This window comes from Gymnoscopelus microlampas (assembly GCF_963454915.1).
Source record: "Gymnoscopelus microlampas genome assembly, chromosome: 4".
Lineage (NCBI taxonomy): Eukaryota > Metazoa > Chordata > Actinopteri > Myctophiformes > Myctophidae > Gymnoscopelus > Gymnoscopelus microlampas.
Window position 1 is genome coordinate 46,650,183 of NC_139941.1, and position 21,085 is coordinate 46,671,267.

General features: G+C 40.7%; 2 protein-coding genes across 2 annotated transcripts in view; both read right to left on the bottom strand.

Annotated features, from left to right (window-relative positions):
• Window positions 1–363: 363 nt before the first annotated feature.
• On the bottom strand, window positions 364–15,809 carry rab35b (RAB35, member RAS oncogene family b). The gene is made up of 6 exons (XM_084055784.1): window positions 15,480–15,809; window positions 10,917–10,967; window positions 10,626–10,749; window positions 4,647–4,771; window positions 4,117–4,241; window positions 364–2,969 (listed from the first exon to the last, which is right to left on the bottom strand). The coding sequence occupies exons 1-6, from the start codon at window positions 15,529–15,531 to the stop codon at window positions 2,841–2,843; spliced, it is 606 nt and encodes a 201-aa protein (XP_083911910.1). The 5' UTR covers window positions 15,532–15,809; the 3' UTR covers window positions 364–2,840.
• A 293-nt stretch (window positions 15,810–16,102) lies between these two features.
• gcn1 (GCN1 activator of EIF2AK4) overlaps window positions 16,103–21,085 on the bottom strand; it is a 46,185-nt gene continuing 41,202 nt past the window's right edge. The window contains exons 54-57 of the mRNA XM_084056083.1: window positions 20,557–20,705; window positions 19,153–19,263; window positions 17,459–17,680; window positions 16,103–16,828 (exon numbers count right to left, since the gene is read on the bottom strand). Coding sequence (XP_083912209.1) covers window positions 16,703–16,828; window positions 17,459–17,680; window positions 19,153–19,263; window positions 20,557–20,705 — 608 coding nt within the window. The 3' untranslated portion in view covers window positions 16,103–16,702. The remainder of the gene's footprint in view (window positions 16,829–17,458; window positions 17,681–19,152; window positions 19,264–20,556; window positions 20,706–21,085) is intronic.

The following is a 21,085-nucleotide window of genomic DNA, read 5'->3' on the forward strand; positions in this document are numbered from 1 at the left end:
TAACAGTTAATGTCAACTAGGTTGGAATAGTTAAAGAATAAAGTGATAATAAACAAGACCACGACTACCATCGTTCTTAACTTGCTATACCTCTTTCTTCCAATTTAACTCTCGCTGGTTGGGCTTCTCACCTCCAGTTCTGAATGACGGTCCAGATTACTGCCCGTGTTCAATCTAGGTGACTCGTTGACCTGGGAATGTGAACACAAATAATGCAAAAGAAAACAACTTAGTCACTGCTCTATGGGTCATAAAACATGGGTACAAGGGTAGACTGTTGGTTCATTGGTATGAGAACGCATGCAAACTGACAAATTCAAACTATGAATCGTTGACAAATGACATCAGTCCTTATGTCAAATATTTCTTCTTTTAAAACGTTTATTGATTAAATTCATGTAGGGAAAAATGAATAGTACATCTCTTTTCTCCAGTGTACAGCAATCCACAGCTGAATAAGTGTGTTTCAATCATAGCACACAGGGCATGTCAACACATTTAATGTGTGCTAATTATGTGTGTATGTTCTATATTGAAATATAAACACACAAATATATTTATATATACATACACATAATGAATAGAAATCATACAGTCTGAGATTTGATGCCATCTCTCCACTGCTTCAGCCCTCAGGATGTGGCACGACTTGCACTGTGTCTGCCCTGTATCCCCCTCCTCTCCGAGGTCACTCCAACACACAGAACTTTCTCAACCTCATATTGCATTCTCAACCAGCACCCAGGGCATGTGCTCGGAGAGTGAAAGTTCCAGAATGTCTCAAACGAGAACTGTTGCCAACATCTAGAAACTCTTGCGATTACATATTCTCCCAAACAAATGTCAGTATATAAATGGCACCTTTTTTGTTTTCTGACATTCTGCATGATTTCACCTCCTTGCAGACACACACTTGGCTGTGCATGTAGTGAGGGACAGGTGTCCAGACCCTCATAGAGTGGGAGTCACACCACCCCAAATTCTGATTCACACCTCCGACAACCCCCTCCACAGGACTCTCTTTCATAACAGACCAGCCACTCTCCCCATTACACCCTCAAAGTCAAGACAAAAACACTGTACGGTAACACTTCAGTTGAACGGGTAAAAACAAAGATTGTGATAGAGAAGAAAAATAAACTTGACACCATACATTAACATTTGTTAACGGGTACGATTATTCTGCAAGCTCAGAAAACAAGTCCTTTGACAGTTCTAAGAGTACAAAAACACAAGTCAGGCTATTACCTTATACAGTAGGTACCCCTTCAAGCAAAGTGTTACATGCTCGACACACACAAAAGAGGCTTACCACAGTTTGCTATGGGTCTAGGTCACCTTTGAGGAACTACAAGGTCCAAGCTTATGTCTTCCAGCCACAATTGTACTGCTGTATTTGCATCGATAATGAAGTCCAATTTCATATTTTGAAAATGCTCTTTGGGTGATGTGAAGGACTCAAGTCCATAGTTAAGAGAGGTGCCGAGATGAGTTTGCCGGATGGGTGGAAGAGAGAGAGGAATGAGGTTGGAGATGCAGAGAGAAAGAGAGAGAGAGAGAGAGAAAGAGAGAAGCCTGGCCTGGACTCTCCCTGAGGACTTTAGCAGGGTATCTCTGACCCCTGCTTCACACTCCACAAGCTCCATGCTCCACTCAACAGGGCTTCTATGGCAACAGTCGCACAATGGGGTCGGGGGTGAGGGCAGGGTAGGGGTGCCACTTGAGATCCTAATTGTTTTTATTTATTTTTATTTTATTTATTTCAAAAATATTGGCAGTATTATTTAAGAAAGAAAATAAAAAGTTTGGGGGAAATAAAACCTGAAAAGCAAACTGGAAACATGGTAAGACTGCAGTGAAGAGTGATGTTGCAGAATCTGGTGTCCCAGCATCTTCATGAGTGGTTCACTGCTCTGCTCAGCACTTAAAAAGACAATAACAACAACAGGTTGTTGGCTCAATGTTACTGGAGGTTAGAGGGGGAGAAAGCTTGGCAACATATAGAAAACAGACAAAAAAAAAACACACCAAAGAAACGGTAGAGAAGTCACCAGTTCTGTCCATTGGATTAGTTGCTAAAGTTTGCCTACCAATAATCAACATCCTCATCATCTTCATCATGTGTGATCCACCCCCCCCCCCCCCCCCCCCCCGCCCCCCATCCATTCAAATAAAACAAAACAAAAAAATAAAATGTTAAAGTTCGTGATCTGTTGGCGTGAGGCCACGGTAACTTCAGCTGGTCTGAAGTCAAAAAGAAAAATGTACAAAGGCTGTGAACCCTCCCTTCTCAATTGGATGCATGTTCCAACCATCTCTGAAATGGCAATTGGATGCATGTTCCAACCATCTCTGAAATGGCAATAACTCCTCCTCTCTTCAGGTGCAGAGTTTCACTTGACTCGTAATGTCCCATTGTGAAGTGGAATGAGAAGGAGAAACAACATACTGATGTAAGAATATTTCATATACGTATATAGAAATCTGAGCATTAATGTCACTTGTCCTTTGGCAAGGGAGGATCTTGCTTTCATTGATAGTGCCCATCTGCTGAATTCCAAATAAAACTTGATCTGACTTCTAATAAAATCTGTACATTTTTTTTTCTTAAAGTCTTCATGATTTGTCTGTCCAAAGGGGACATTTTTCCCATTCATTTATTTTATTTTTTTATTTTTCCATTGTGGATTTATTAAATCTCTATCTGCTCTTAATTTAGATGCATGGAGTCCCGTCGCAAGTGTGTGTTCTCTTGAAGAAAAAAAGAAAAGAAAAAGACGCTGCTGGCCTTTTTTTGTTTGTTTTTAAATGGTGTGGTGTGTGGTGCATTTGTGAGTTCGCTAGCAGCACTTTTTCTTTCGTTTACTGTTCTTGGTGAGTTTGACCACGTCGTTCTGTTGCTGCTGCTGTTGCTTAGCAAGCACCTCTTTCTTGGCTCTTAGCACTAGCTCTGTGATGCAGTTGAACATCTGGAGGAGAAGTGGAAAACCAAAGGCATGGTGAGCAAGCATGTTAAGTCAACTGGAGCACCAATGAGAGACCATCATACCCACATTAAAAGTACTGTAATTTCTGAAAATTAGGCTACACACGCCAGTCTTTTTTCATTCAGGAAGTATCATACTGGCTCAACGCACGGCATGGAAACATCACTTGTGTCTAAAATCTATTCCGGATGTTCTCAATCTGAGCATTAAAAAAATTGTCATCCTGTAATTTGCAAAATACTACAAACGAAAAAAATATTTTAAAACTACAATCTGGGACTTATTTTAATGTATAAATAGTGCATACATAAAGTATAGACAAAATGCAGTACAACACAGACTTCCAATAAATAGCACACTGTTCATTGAACGACACCACTATAGTTGACATAATGGTCTGCAGTTAGATCAACAACCAAGAGTATATTAATAAAATATAACTAGCAAATTTGCAGTGGTTGGGGGCGAGGTGGTCTCCCAACTCTTCCACTGAGAGAGTTCGGGACCATGGTGTTGGGTAGGACACCAACTAGTTGACAATGCCAATAAAGTTATTTGAAGCAGACAAGCTCTGAATTGGACACTAGATGAGCCGCCATCTTTATTACAGTTTGGACATCGTTGCAATTATCTCTCTCTGTCGAGAGAGACATATAAACATACATATTGTAGCTTTAAATTCAGTCAAATTAACCAGCCCATCAATTAGCAGGCACTGGGGTGTATAGTCAAAGGTTTAAACCCCACAACAGCCATGTATCCAGTCAGTGTCCTTGAGCAAGACACTGAAACCCTACCTACTCACTATGTGGCTCTGGGCAAAAACATCAACAAAGCAAAAACAGAAATTACCTCCTGTAATGACTAATAAGCCTGTGTGTACCAACCCTGTAGTGGAAACCGCTGTTAAGCCTGATTCATACTTGCTTGTACACCGGTGTCGCACACCAAAAATAGCAGATCTACAAGCTCACAAGGTGTCGCGATGTGACAAATTGTGAGCTTGTAGATCAGCCATTTTGGCATGCAACACTGCGCGCAACCAAGTATAAATCAGGCATTAGTCAAACACTACAGTCCTCTAAAGTTCACTAAGGAGATGGAGGATCAAAGCAATGGGCGAGCCTACCTCCTCAACATTGATGTTCTCTTTTGCACTCGTCTCAAACAGGTTGATGCCCATCTGTTCGGCAAACTTCTGTGCGTCAGTCGTCTCCACCACCTTGGAGTTGGGGTCGTCGTTCTTGTTACCCACTACAAATGAATAACAAATGAATAACATTGTATGATATGACTTCTATTTGTCAGACAAAGCTTGATGCAACTGCGCTGACTGAAAGCTGAGAAAGGACACCATAGTATCTCCATACAAATGTGCTTGTTAGAGTTAAGAATGTTTAAAAGAAAAGAATCCCTCACTCCAAATTTATTTTCCTAGCACATGATCCTTATTCGGTCACAAAGATATTCTCTGCAGCTCAGGCCCTTGCACTCTTTACTTGTTGGTGATTTAGGAATTTAAGCTCATACTGCTGCATTCACCAGTATAATTCACTCCAAATAAGGGTGTCAGCTAAATACCTTAGGTGTAAAAATGTAATGTGACAATAAGTAGCGCACTGTCTTTCTTGCATCAGCAGTAGGGGGAGGTGCACTCACCTAGTATTCGGCACACGTCATCACAGTTCTGGTTGATTTCATGTAGCCATCGTTTTACATTGACGAATGATTCAGCACTCGTGACATCATAAACCACTATGACTCCATGCGTTCCCCTGTAGTATCTGTGTAACGGAGACAGAGAGAAGACGGGTCAGCCTTTTTCCTCTGCATTACATAACTGGTGCCCAGCAGGGGGAGACAAACGTAGAAGAGGTTTACTTGGATTAGGTTATTAAGTGGTGATTCCATAATGCTCTATCAAACCGTGGTCAGTAACAACTAACAACTGAGCAATTATCACTCTCTGGCCTTTAAGTATACAATGCGAAGGCATAAAAGGATCAGCCTAAAATACAGTTACCATACAGTCAATGTAGTTATTTGAATGGCAAGATTTCAGAAAATGATATTGTAGCTTAAAGAGCATTTAACTGGAGCGGGCGTGGTCAACGAGAAGGGATGGGTTTCCTGCAAGAGAGCAACCAATCACAGTGGTCGGTGTGTCCAGGACCAAGGAAGAAAGACCAAACGAAGGAGGAACAGTCACACAGGGAAGAAGTGCCAGCAGGCTGACACTCCTGCAAACCTGGAGCCGAATGTTTGAAAGAAAATGACCAGGCTGGCCCCTGAAAGGGAGCATCCCCAACCTAGCTGCACTGAGCCAAACACACACAAAGAACGCTTTGTCAGGCCTATTGTGTGGGTGTGTGTATGTCACTCAGTGTTTCTGCCTGGCATGACAACATGGGGATACAGTGTTGTCCTAGTCTGTCACCCTGTGTCCAGTAGGAATAGGCCACCCGGCATAAGGGGTGGATGGGAGATATGTACAGATGAATGGAGCGCCACAAACACACAGCGGGTAACCGGGGCCAGACTTCGGTAATGGGGGAACAGACTCCAATTTACAGACACACACACCCTCCCCTATCTGCAATAAAAACCTTACAAAACAGGGTAATAAAACGTTCATGAATTATGCTTTTGAGTAAAAAGCCCAGAGTCAATTACTACATGTGATATAAGGCCTCTTAAGACTCTCTCTTAAGAAGTCTTTCAATAACCATTCCTTTAATTACAAAGGAAAATATTTACTACAATGTTATGCATATTGCATGTACAGCAATGAAATGTTAACAGAAGCACCAACATTATTAATGGCAATGTATTGACACAAGAGTAGTAGTAGGGGCAAACATTACAGTGTTAAAGAGCATGAACACCCTCGCCACCATCACTGCATGCCAGTGTCCACCCTAGACACATATGGCAACTATTGGACATGGACAGAGGGACAGACATAAAGCTATAACCAAACCCAGCTGGTCTGACCGGAGGCGGAGGGGTTTCCAAGTGAAGTATGCAGGGCTCTCTCTCACTCTGTGAGCCATATCTATGCTGAAATTCACTTAGACCTAATGAAGCACCATGCCACTCTACTTCAGCACAATTAACAATCAGCCTGCGCAGTCCGGCTTTACTCTGGAGGGACCCTTACACAACAACCAGGAGCCAGGAGTTTAAGGTGGAAATTATTGATTGAATAATCTACAACAGGAATTATATTTGTTATTTTTGCAATAGAATGTATGTACTATTTTCAAAATCGTTGTCTAGTCAGCAGATCTGCATATTTATCCCATATCAGTATGTATCACGATATTAACAGTCATGGAAGATCAGCAAAATCAAAGTATTCCATTTAATTTACAGTGCCCATTGTCAAAAATAGTTCAGACACAAAAAGTGGTTTAATTTGTGGACCAAAACAACTAACAACTGTGATAGAAAATCATGGACAGCCCTGAAATTAAGCTTCAGAAAGGATTTCAGCTTTGAAGAGGACAGGTCTTTGCTATCCAACCATTATATCATCAATATAGCTGAGATTGCCAATTCCCATAATAACTGCATCTTTCAAACATCAGTCTGCACCAAACTCGAACTCGGCCTGTGACAGCCTAATGGTTTTAAGTGCTACCTCAGCCTATCCTCCGTCAGATATCAAAGAGGGGTTTAAAAGGTAAAACAGTGGAGAGAGTCACACCAGGAAGCTGCTTTTCCTTGCAGTTCACCTCACACACAGAGGAGAACAGCAGCCGCTAACCTATGGGTGCTGAGCCCTAGGCTGTGTGACAGCATTCTTCAACGCATACATGTAGCTCTCATGGCAGAGAGGATGAGGATGAGGATTGTGGCAGAAAGACAAAAAATAAATAATACGTCATATATATATATATATATATATATATATATATATATATATATATATATATATATATATATATATAAATCAAGAAATTAAGGGTAAACTGCACAGAAAAGTCCATGTACCAGCTGACACTGCAAGGAAGTACAAAATAATAATGAATGTGACAGTAGCCAGTAGTGCCATACTGTTCAGACACACTGATGGACTCTCAGGAGAAAGGCAGTCTACAGGTGACAGTCTCAGGTAGAGAGGACAGTCTACTACAGCTTACATACAGTACACTCAGGTAGATGACAGCCTACAGGTGACAGACACTCAGGTAGAGAGGACAGTCTACTACAGCTTACATACACTCAGGTAGATGACAGCCTACAGGTGACAGACACTCAGGTAGAGAGGACAGTCTACAGGAGAAAGACACCACGGTAGATGGCGGTCTACAGGCGACATGGAGGGAGTTTTACCGTGAGGGACAATCCATACATAGTTTTTACATCGCTTTCTCATTGCAAACTGTCAGCCATGAATACCAAATGAATCGCCGTTTCAGCTTGACCCGTTATCATTTTGAATCAATTAAAGTGACGTTGTGTGACTAAACGCCGAGCGAGTCGGGTTACTGTGTGTGTCTGCGATGTGAAGTCTGTGTCTTTACAGCAAGGCAGCTGATTTATCCTTCGTTGTATGACGGTGTCCAGTGGCAAACATAGCTAATCTACAAGCCCACAACGCGTTGCATCACCAAAACGTTGAGGACTTGTAGATCGGTTCACTCGCCACACCATCGTACAATGAAGAATAAAATGCTGCTTGCGGTTTCTCAGGCTGCCGTTTAATGTTACATGCGCCCAGAGTATCGTCTCGAAGGAATATTCGAATATGGAATATTTGTTGACAGCCTTAGTCTACGGGTGACAGACACTCAAGTAGATGACAGTCTACAGGTGACAAACACTCGTTCTCAACCTTTTCAGGCTGTGACCCCCCAAAATAATCATATTTGAACTGCCCCCCCCCACCCCACCCCGACAGGCACTTGGAATTGTAGTAGTTGAAGCATTACATTTAGTTTGACTCGGTTCCACAGATAAATATTGTGATTTGTGAAACTAGCAGATCTATAAGCCTCACGTTGGGGTCCCCTGGGGGTCCCAACCCACAGGTTGAGAACCACTGGGGTAGATGATGTCAAAGCAGAATCTGGATGGGGCACTCACATAACACAATAATAATGAGACAGACAAGAATTCAGTTTCCAAAGTATGAGAGAGTTTTAAAGGTATTAATACAGTGGAGTGGACATACATCTCTCAATTAAATAGGCTTCTTCCAGTCTCCACCCCTTCAGGGTTGGGTGTAACACAAATTCTTCAAGGTATTGATCAACTTCAACGGAGTCAGATTTGACACCTTCTTCATTAACACATGACATGAGAAGACAGCGAGAACAGACAGTCTCAATACACATCGTTTGCATTACTTAAGTTCAGGTGTCAGCCTAGTCTCAAAAAGCAGGGTGGAGTCACACAGACTGGGGGAAGGCAATATAATTTTACATTTGTTTGTTCTTAAAATGTTTACTTTATACATTTCTATGACATTCCCCCATTTAAACATTTAAAGAACTCATGTGATTGTGAGACGGAAAACAAAAAAATGGCATAATGCAAACATTAAACGTTGTCCAGGCAGATGCGAAAAACCGATAATGCTTCTTTCTCTTGCACTAGGAAAAGTCAACTGCAGCCCAGTCTACACAAGATAAGACACTCAGATAGAGGACAGTCTACAGTTGATGACAGACACACAGGTAGAGGACTGCCCAGAGCTGCCAGACCTCTACATTTTAAGAATACTTTCAATCTCATTCACAAGGAGGGCTACATAAATGCTAAGTCCCCATGGTGTTCACATCCTGGCTGGAACCATATGAATTATGGGAAAGAGTATAGGAAAATCAATTTAAAAAGTAATTTTAACAACACAGGGTCTAATACTATTCCGTCATCTCCATATGTGGGCACGTGTCGACCACCATTAGCATTCATTACAATTCTTTTGTTCAAAAATGTTAAATATTTCAGAAAATACGAAACATATGTGACATTTTTGGAGGGGTAATTACTTCCTTGGCCTACTGGCAGTGTGCACAAGATGTGTGGTGCTTATTGGTCCAGTGGTTTGCGGATATTAAGACAAGACAGTCTCACAGACTATCTTCTAGACAGCTAGGTGCTATGCCGTAAATAAATACTCTTTCACATTCAGCCATTCATTTTCTTTAGCTAATTTAAACATTGGCTCATTCTAACCATTAGCCAGCAAATAATTAGGTAATACGGAGTTGAAAAGAGGACAATACTGACAGTGATGTAGGCTACACCTTTTAATTTTGTTGTTTGTGTTGGCCAGAAAGGTTTAAGTGGACAATATACAAAGCAGACCTTTTGACTATCTACTAATATCTCCACCAATGGCACATGAAACCTCAGTGCAGTGTTATTCATTGGCATGGTGATATTCACAAGCAGACTACAGTGGCTGGCTAGGTTAAGTGAGAATGAAAGCTGTTTGACTTGGCTTAGAGAGCGAGAAGTCAGTATTTGCAAATTGCAAGTGATGGGTTGGTGCAGTACATTTGTGTTGTGATTCAGTTGAAGCACAGAGGATCGCTGGGCCAAAATGAACAAACGACTGAACCCAGACTGCATAAGGGATATGGCTCCCTGGGCCTCATGTTAGACACATGTGCTCTACATCAGGCTTTCTTAAAACTGTGGATGCTGAATGGGAGGTGGGACCTCTCTTCAGGTTTGTCAAGGGCATTGGTACGTTTAATTAACTCTAGGTCCCTGGTTGAGCCTAAATGTTCTCAGTGTGGGTCATGGGTTTAGAAATATTAGGATATTTTGAATGTAAATCAATGGGTATTATCAGTACTGTATAGTAAGGACATGCATGCCATTGTGTACCATTATGTGAATACAAGCCTGTAATTATCATTCTATAAACAGGACTACGATTGCACAATCATTCCAAAACAACAAAATTGCAATAGTGATCACGGGCATTTTCAAATGACAGGAGGTGTTAACGGTGAAGAAAGCGATAAAAACATGATAGTCTGGGGCTGTACAACATTTCTGCACAAGAATTGAGGATGGACGCATGGTGGATAAAAAGTGTGGATTTCTTTTTTTTCAATCGCAATGTTGTTGACCAATGTTGCAATGTTGTTGACCAGTAATGTTAGTAAACAACTTAAAGTTAACAATAAAATACTAGAAATATTTGTGTCAGGTTCATGTCTCATATCAATCCACTGACATTCAATACAATATTGGATAGTACATAAGACTAATAGAAGGCTTACAGACACACCCCTTGCCATCATGTAACAGTATGTGACCAAGAGCCTCCCACTGACATCTGTAATTAGGATCTGTGGGGAATTCCACCCAGTTGGAAAAGCGCGTCAAGTTATTCTGGTTGTCTATGAAAAGCTTCCTACACCAATATCCAGTCTCATGACCACTAAGCACCTTTGCTGTTTTCATATTTAATCAATTAATTGACAAGGAAGTGCTTCAGCAAAATGTTAGTGCTACTGTGTTATAGTGCTATTGAAGGCATATGTGCATGTGTGAGTCCATTTTTACGTGAGTGCATGAGCCTGTGTGTGTGTGTGTGTGTGTGTGTGTGTGTGTGTGTGTGCGTGCGTGTGTGCGTGCGGGTGTAGCACTGTGTGTTCTGCCTATACTCACGTGGAGGTGATGGTTCGGAAGCGCTCCTGTCCTGCTGTATCCCAGATCTGTAGCTTCACCTTCTCCCCGTTGATCTCCACTGTCCGGATCTTGAAATCCACTCCGATCGTGGTGATATAACTACCTGCAAAGGAGTTACATAGTTTTAAGATATAGAGACAGTTACATAGTTTTAAGATATAGACAGAAAAACAAAAAATGATATGAATCCGATTCTGAACCCCTGAAATGTTTGCCACAAAAGTGTCAAAAAGGTTACAGTGCACTCTAAACTTAAGTAGAACCACTTACCTGAAAATGTGTTGTCTGCAAACCGCAGTAGGAGACTGCTCTTCCCCACTCCTGGGAATCAAAGACAAGCACAGTTTGAGTTAAAAATGCAGCTTTCATGGGCTTTCATACAAAATCCTCTGTTTGTCTCATGACAAACATGTTAAGAAACTAATGTTGTTTTGCTTTGGGTTGTGTCGTTTAAACAAATTACGCACTAGAAAAGTTAGCAGATTTCCAGTGAGTTTTTGTTTACATACTTAACTGACAGCATAAACATGTGAGCACAAAGCTACGGTAATGATTGCGGACAATAAGAATTGTGTTGGTAGCTAGCTACACAACAAAAATGTTGCTTCACAGTTAAGTCCTGAGTGTTAATTTAACTCTGAGTATAACCTGCTGGGGTCCAAAATTCAAACACAGAGTACATCACTAAGTTTGAATAAGAATAAGATGCAAGGGGTGCCCGCTGGCCTAGCGATCCAGGCGCATATCACATACATATAGGCTCTAATGCAGCCTGACAGCGTGTCGCGGGTTCGAATCCCGTTCCCGACGACCGTTGCTGCATGTCACTCCACGTCTCTCTCTCCCCGTTTATCTCCACTATCAATAAAGGCCAATAAATATCGTAAAGGGAAAAAAAGTGCAAAAAGGCTGAAACAGTAAGTGCCAGTCAAGGCCAGCCCAAGACCAAGAGTGATATATCCACAGAGATATATGCTTCTTATACTTTTTGGCACAGAATTTCAATAGTTCTGTGTTCTGAACATTCAATTCTCAAGAGTGCAACTTTTGCTTCCCAGGGATTTGGGCAGATAACGGTCAGGCAATGTCATGGTAATACAATGATAAACAGCAAATAAACTGTATATCTAAAGGGGAAGAGCATGATGAGGTAGAGGAGAACAATAAAACTGAAAATAAAAAGGGTGTGTGAATTAGGGAGAGGAAAATAAACGCAAGTGGGGTACATTAAGTATTTATCCATTGGATACACATTTTCAGTTTACAAGTAAGATCAAAAGTGATTCTACAGTCCTGACTATAGACTAGTCTTAGTTTAGCGTTCCTGTTTTGTAACCAAACTCTTAGGGCCTAACATGGAAGTTCTACCATTTCAATTTTGCCAGACAATAACTCAGAAACTTCAAAGCAGAAGAGTGAACATTATTACCCACCATTGTGGTTTTCAGTTAGCCTATTTGTTATTTGGTGACATAACAATCCCTGCCATTTTTTTTCTGGAGCTTTTTTGATTGATTGAATATTTTATTAGGCAAAAAATGTAAAACAGCACAGTTACATTTAAAATACTTTGTCTAACAGGTCCGTTCATGAAAGTCCTTGCGGACTTGTTTCCAATGAGGGCCTTGAGCCCTCTGAGCTGTGTGATTAAAGCTGTCACAATGATAGTACACACACCGAGGAATTCCTAATACAGGACCTGATTTTAGCTATCACAAATACCCTCCTTCAAGTGTCCTGATAATCATCAGACTGCTGATTAACATCTTGCCTAGTTAAGAGCTGCTCGTGACCTGCATGGCCCGCCCACATTAAGGTCATCACATCATTCTTGCAAAATTCAGATGTTAGACTAATTGCACAAAACACAAACCTGCATTGTTTAGCTTAACCTAAATGAGCATTGTTTAGCTTAACCTAAAATAAATGGACCTGCCATCATACTACTGCACAACAAGACATGTCCTTGTCAAAGGCAAGTGAAGGAATCCAGAGGAGACATGCAAAGTAACTCAATTCCCCACCAAGGACTGCTAAAGGTCAGTTTATTCTAACCTTACCCATCTTATGAGAGTTTCCCTTATTTGTAGCTCAGGGGTGACTGAGAAGACAGTGCTTTGAACATCTTGGCTGAATAATTTCAATGTACCACAGCAAATACTTAGTGCTTGCATGCTGCAGCTGAGGGGACACTGGCCCCTGTGTGAGTGGTGGTAAAGGGCTTGCTGTGCTGCCTTGCCCACTATTGTGACTGGACAGCTGATGGGGTACTGCCAGGACCGGGAGGGTCAATGAATACAAGGATCTTTCCCGACAAAGCGGTCCATCAGAATGAGTATCTATTGCGGGTGGAGTCCCATTTAAAAGTCATAGATTCACCTGTAAAGAAAGGTTCGCATGAAAGACCACTCCTTTTAGCCCTCATCACATTTCCATTATGCACCCCACCTGCGCTATATACACAATTGTACTGGCTGCAAATTGGCAGTTTTGGTATTACAGACCCAACTCAGACAAGGTCGCAACGGTATATGCAAAATACAAAAAGAAAGCAAGATATTTCATGTTTTGTCTGATGTTCTGGTCAATCTGATTTCATTTGTAAATACATCCAAACAGCTATTCTCAACAGGGGTTTGTAATCATGATTTGGTACATGATTGTCATTCATCTAACCACATTTGGCCATTATTGTTGTCATTCATCTATACAACCACATTTGGCAAAACTTTGTCAAGCACTACTACACATAGTTACATCCACAAATGCCAGTTAAGAACTTTATTGTGCCAAAAGGAAGCCTACTGTTAACTGTGTCAAGAACCGACGCTTTTCTGTGCTTGTAGGCATTTATAATATGAACCATCACACAGTGAAAACATGCGGTCTGACAAATCAGACTAACCAAAGGGAAACCAAAACCATTGAGACTGTTACTAGCAACAAGTCCAAAAGCCAATGTCTGTCATGGTATGGGGTCAGACTCAGTGTGCCCTTGGCAAAGGTAATACACTTCTGAGATGCCAAAATGTTAATAGATATTTTACAGCATCATATGCTGTCTTCAGATGGCATCTGTTCCAAGGGCGCCCAAGCATAATCAAATTGCAAAACAATTTCAGTTTAAACAAGACAATGCAAAACCACATTCTGCACACATCACAAAGGCTGGGCTGCAAAAGAAGGGGGTGCAGGTACTGGCCTGCCTGCAGTCCCGTCCTGTCCCCAATAGAAAATGTGTGGTGCATGTTCAAACAAAATGCGACAACGAAGACCCTGTACTGTTAAGACTTGTTTGCAGGAAGAAGGGGAGAAAATTATACCCTAATCAGTTCATCACTTCACTCACTTGGTGTACTGTCTTCAGTCCCTACATATTTTCAGTGTTGTGAAAAGTGGCAGTATTTGAAATATTATTATTATTATTATATATTTAAAAAATAATGATTGAGGTAAAACATCAAATAATGTGCTGTACTGTACTTGTCTTCAATCTAATACAGGTCAAAGATAAATTACAAAGCAGGGTTTTCAGTTTTAATTTGATATAGCATTACAACTTTCTGATTTGGGGTTGTATTGGCCTTGGATCAAGACTATCAGATGTATTTTACTTTTACTTTCGTATCTATGACATGCAAAAGTCAAAATCGATAAAATACATCTATGATAGTCTTGATCCAAGGCTAGGGTTGTATATAATAACATCTCTTTACCCGTCAGAATGAGCTGTAGCCTTTATGACGAACAGAACGTGTGACAAAAGTTAACAAACTTGTCCCACTGTTACTTATGACTCGAGCACGGTCATTTATGACCAAGAATGCAGCAAAATCATGTGATACACTGTCTAATAAACTTGATAAATCATGACTAAACTATAGCCCCTTTTTGCTATCTTAACCTGCAAACCAATGTAAACCAAGAACTGCAGTGCAGCATTCCTCAGTCAATAGAAGCAGCTTTCGGTTATAAGCTAAACTTAAGGTAATAAACTATCAACTAGCTTAATGTACTAAACCGTGTAGCCTACAGCTTATTCAGGGAAAGGCAACGGAATGAAACAGAACTTTACTCTATGTGTACACACCCCATAACTTCAGTGAGTCCAGCTTCTTTATAGGCCAACGTTAGCTACATAGCTAGCTAAGCATTCAAATGTTATGTAGCCAAACTTCTAAGTATGCTGTCTAACTATTGGAAGCTTCCACCCAGACGCCAAGTTTATTGACGAATCGTTTGGCTTGGTTAACTTAACTTACAGTGTTTGTGTTATCGTACTGCCAATAATACCCCGAAAACACCTCACGTAGTACGGTAGTCAGAACTAGCTAACAGATTTTTTTGGTAGTCATTAGCCTGTAGCACAGATACCAAGGATGGGTCAAAGCTATGTCAGCACAGATTTATCCTAGAAAGTCGCGCTCCAAAAAAAGTGTCGTATTGTTAAATGGAAAAAGAAGAATCAAATTTACATTTTAGTCGAGCGACACTTTGTCGAAAGGCTCCATAACTAGCAAGTATTAAATGAAGTGTTGATGTGCAGCGGACGACATCCGGCCCGATCCGCTGACATGCCCAGCCCGGCCCTGGCACAACCTCCGCCCCGTCACCACACATTGATGCACCTTATTATAATACTCGTTACTAGAGGTTTCAGAAACCGCCTCCACGGAGAAATATTAAAACTCATTTAAATGGTTAATAACATATTCGGGGGTGTTCTGTATGGTGGGTGCGCACTGAGTGAGCACGAGCAACGTTTCCGTCTCTCTCGCTACAAAAACATGACGAGGCCTTGTTTCCCGTCACGCATCCCCGGCACTCGCTTACCGCTGTCCCCGATGATGAGCAGCTTGAAGAGGTAGTCGTAGTCCCTGGCCATGCCGGTGGTTAGGTGGCGTACCCCCCGCCTTTTAAAAGCAGCTCTCTCTCTCTCTGCTTCGCTACGTCCTCTTCGACTTCTCCCCGAACCCTTGGCTCGTTTTTAACCCAACTCGGAGCCCTAAATATGAATGAAAGTGACCCGCTGCCGATGCTCGCATGCAGAAAGGAGCCCCCCCGGAGCCGGCGGCTTTTTTCTCGGGGTTTCAGCGGCGTCAGCAATCCTCTCCGTCCGCTGCAAATAGCCGGAAACTCCGCTTCCTTCTCTGGTAGCGACTGCACCCTGCTCTGCTGCGACCCGGCCTCAGTGCGCAGCCGCATGACAACACAGGACAGCAGATCCGTTCCATTCAATTGATTTAATCCTAATATTTATATAACTAGTCTGCTTCACTGGAACTGATAGGACACATCTTTTTATAGCATTATTAAGGCACCAGACTTTCAATTATGTAAACCATGTCTCAGTTGCACAGATTTCTGTAATATCAGACAGTTGGCTGTATAGGGAAATGTCATCTATTCCGGAGCAAAAGGGTTCCCAAATTTCAAACGAGACTTGATCTTGAAATCATGTTTATTTTATTTTATTTGTATTGCCTTTACACAACCGTATAATCAATATGAGAATGTCAACTCATTTCATAAGGTTGTTTTCCACCAAATAACCCTCACACACAATGGCCAAATAAAACCTAAAGTAAGTTGGATGGTTGTAACTTGAACATTTTCATTCATTACCATGTGGTCAGTGACTGTCCAAATGATTTTAACTAAATAAGAGACACTTGAATTACAGTTAAATGTCAAAGCGGAATTGGCCTGATTCGTTTTTTGTCTGTATAGCAAGTTCAGTAAGAACAACCTGCACACTTGTGGAATAAAATAAACATAAATGTGAGAACGTCGGTCCACAGGCCACTAAAACAATATGAAAGGGAGATAAATTTGGGGAAAGGAATACGAAGGAAAGCCAGTCCATACACTATCCAACTCTTCCTTGGTCCAGGAAATTACAAAATGGGGGTGTGTGCTATGTTAAGTGTGTGTCTGGGGTGTTCTCATACAATGGTGTGTATTACATCAGTATGACATATCAGTCAAGCTTCGGTTGTTTGTTTGCTGTGGAGTTCTTTTTCTACGTATTATGAGCAATGATCAGTCCTGTCCCATCACGTTAAGATGGTGTCATCTATTTCTTCATTGGAATCTGGGAGGCTGGCTATCTTCTTTAGGGATCGGCGGTGACATTCTGACAGGAGGTCGTTACTGGCAGAGTCCAGGATGGCTGTGACACCCTGAAAAATACAGTTGGATATACCAGAGATATTACATTAATGACATTAATATATGAAATTATTTAATATGAAATGAATGTAAAAAAAAAAAGAAATCTGAACGCATTGAGTGCCATCATGAGTGGCCTTTTGTCACTCAAGTTTTAAAACCATATCTTTAAAACAAACTGCATAGTGCCATGCCAGTCAAAGGTTCCCACAGCACTGAATTGAAAGAGATTGATTGACCGACTATATCAGTGGTTCTTAAACGTTTTAGCTCAAGACCCAAACTAGTGAAAATAGCAGATCTACAAGCTTACAACACGTCGCTTCGCACCACTTTGCACCGATTTGCGAGCTTGCAGATCTGCTATTTTCACTACTTCTTAAACATTTGTTTTCTAATTTAGGGAATTTCTTTAATTATTCTTATTTTATTCATGAAATTATTTTTGAAGAATGTTTGAATTTGTTTTCAACTCATAACAAATTGTGGAATTTGTGGAAATCTTTAGAATTTTTTTAAAAATTATAGTAATTAATGCCAAAATTTAGGAAACAAAAAATAAAGGGATATTCACTCGCGACCCACGAATGGGTCCCGACCTACTGTTTGGGAAACAGTGGACTACATTATGCGAGTCTCACCTGCATGGTCTCCTCTCCCTGGCGCAGTCGAAGCATGCTGACGATGGTCTGTTCACTCTGGGCTCGGACGGTGGTGTTCTTGTCCTTGGTGTTGTCCAGCAGACTCTTCAACAGGGGCTTGACAAGGTTGGCATCCAGGGAGGGTGTGTCAGGGTCTTTGAATACCCACCAGAGCACCCGTTCCGACACCAGCCTGATGTCACTGGACTGGTTCTGAAGACACTGTGGGGTGATACAGCGCGGTCAGACACTCTCTCACTCTAGAAATCCACTAAAATGTTTTTTTTTGTGTAAGATGCAAAGTAATAAATGTACCGAACTGGAATGCATACAAGTTCATGTGAAGCTATAATTGGATCAACTTTCAAGGAGAGCTTATTCACAAGCCATTATGACAACTAAAGAGGAAGTCTGGGATGAGATGTTACAGTGTTTGACCACAATGACCAGTCAGTCAAAATGAAACAATGCACGTATGACAGAAATTTCAACATCAGTGTACTTTAGTAGCCTTTTGTAGATAAAAGTCTGGAAACTACATGGGGAATTCTATTTTGGGGCTGTAATTCATAGAAAATAAAATGCTCGCAATTATTAAAAAAAACTTTATTGTTCCCTGGAGGGAAATTCTGGTAATAGCAAATTCATGTGAAGCTATATTTTGGATCAACTTACCACAACTCAAGTATTGATTAAAATACACTATTTTTGGCTCATTGATTCTTGTAAAATAAGCTAAGATGAACCTTTATTGATCCCCGGAGGACAATTCAGCAACATCAGTGAGAGTAAAACACAGTAGAGGCAAACCAAGATAGCGGCAATTAACAGGGTCCAAGCACAGAAGAATATAACTATGAGAAGATGAAAAGGAAGATGATGAAGTTGATGAAGAAATGCAAAAAAAAAAAAAATTGTCAATCTGCTCAATTGTTTATCTCCAAAACAAGCTGCATGTCAGCAGATTGATAAGCGTAGTCCAATAAGGATCCACAGAAAGGAAGGTAGCAATCAGACTTAGGAGGAGATGACAAAAATGTTTTTCCCAAAAAATTCAAATGTGTGGCAAATTTGTATAGTGAGGATAGATGGATGTCTCTAGCGTAAACAGAACTCACAGTGTAGGAATTATGACATCCCAAATGTCCCAAGTTCAGTTCAATTTACATTTAATTATAGCTCCCCCATCAGGCCGACTGGGATCATATTTGTTGTGCATGTAATGCACACGACTTCCAATCATTTGTGAAAATCTATCAACAATGAGTATACAGGTTGATATATGCAGTATACGGTAGTCTCTAGATACAGATCACTATAGAATAGTGCAGAATACAGCAGAAGAGCATCTTCATCACCCTTGAGAAGTTAAATCTGGGCAAGAATGATCTCACTGACAGGAAAAACTAGAGGGCAGTGGCAACATATTTTAGACATCGTCCCACATGAGATGTCCACCATCTTACAAAAGGACATCTAGCCTAACCACACAATAATAAACACTGATTATATGAATAAGCAAGCACAATACATCAAAAGTGAATATAATATATATACTATATATATGAACGAATATACTTACAGACTACCAAGTAATATAAGAACGGATGTGTACAAATACGGCAAATATTAAAGAAAAAGCACATTTTCAAAGAATGAGATGGTCAGCTACATTTACATTCCTCCTGCCTCACCTTGACAAATTGTGAGATGACCCGCTGTGACACAGCACTGCTTCCAGCTGTCTTGAGCTGATGCCTCATCAGATAGCCCATGGCTCTGATCCCACTGGTGGCAATGGGGATCTGGATGAGGGACGGGGGACACAGACACATTAGTGAGTCAAAATCACTTCAGTTACTAAGTGCAATAAATGTATACTGACCAGTGATAAAAGGATGACATTACTTCACTACAACACGTGAGATAACAGACTATCTAGAATAGTAGCAGTAGTAGAATACAGCAAAGGAGAATGCAGCTTTATCAGCCTTGAGGAGAATTTATCTGGGCAAGAATGATCTCACTGACAGGAAAAGCTAGAGGGCAGTGGCAAACTATATACAGTATTATGTCCAGAAGCCAGCAGATGCGTGCCTGCACACATGCTTTACTGCACGCGACTATTCTCAACAGCTATTCTCAGAGCACATTTTTCGAATAAAGTAGCTGATGTGAATATGTCATTATCAGCATTCACATCTCAAAGCCTGTATCAACACAATATAGTATGTCATAGATAGACAAGGTAAAGTAAAATTTGACAGATTATTTTCCATTCTAATCATGGTTGGTAGGGCTATAATTACTGTAGCTTTTTGGAATGGCAAACTCCGCCTTCGAACGTTCATGTGTTTAGATATGTATGTAGCTTATCATATTGTGATCAAACTGTGCATGTCAGAAACAATGCAAATGAAGCAGCGCCCTTGCGCTTACGCTCGCATGTCTGGTCGGTTCTGTGTGTTAAGACATCGTCCCACATGAGTCCACCATGTTACAAAATGTCATCTAGTCTAACCAAACGATTGGCTGCACAATATTGAAAGTATATTAATTAACCTATTAAAACCGGGACATTTTAGATTTTAGCTATATAGCACATTAGTTCTCAAAATGTACTTTGGCTATTCAAAAATTGCAGATATTCAAGCCCATAGATCTGCCCATAGATCTGCACGAAGATCTGCTATTTAAAAAAAATCATGAACATTTGTGCAAACCTATACTGTTTATTTTTTAAAGTGATCATTTTTAACTCAAATCTTTGCTTCTGTCCCTGGAACAAAATATTTTGAGATGGGGGTCCGCAGCCAAATACATAACATTTTGGGGGGTCCTTGACATAAAAAAAAGTTTGAGCGCCAATGATATACAGTAGCAACATACATTTTTATGAAAACTGTTAGGATTTAGAGACATTTTTTTAATCGGCCTCAGGTCTTAATGGGTTAAGTGAAGTACCGTATTTAAAGTCCATGGTGATTCCAATTTTACAGATTGGATCATTTGGCGTTTAGATAATTCATGATGAACTTTATTTTCTTTCTATTTAAAGGACAATATGTTTTATAATGTAACCCTTTTAATTTCCTTACTCTGTCAGCAGTAGCGCTGGCCAGGATGGCGTCGTTCACAGTATCACTGTACTCCTCAATACACAGCTGCTCAGGAGCCGACTTGACAGCGATGGCCAGGGCCATGCTGCGACCATGTCGCACCATCCAGTCCACACCCGAAATGTCAGCTAGGAAAATGGAGGGTGGTCATGCATTACAATTTGCTGGTTTTCCACGCTATTATATACAACAGTAAAATTAGTCAAACATTTAATTATTAATTACTATTATTCTAATCCAACATGCAGTGGTGTTATGTTCCATTTAAATCTTCACATCTTAACCTACAGGTAGGTCTTGTACGTTTAACACTATATTGTTGTCAGCAAGCATCAGTGGAGTTGATGAAAACTGGCCTAGTTTCACATACACAATATACTTGAGTATGCTAATGCTTCAATCTGGCTTTTAACATTAATATTGTTATACTTTTAACTGACCTCCTGTGTTTCTTTCTCTATTCTTATATCTTCCAATATACATTTTACAAATCATCAGAGCTTGCATG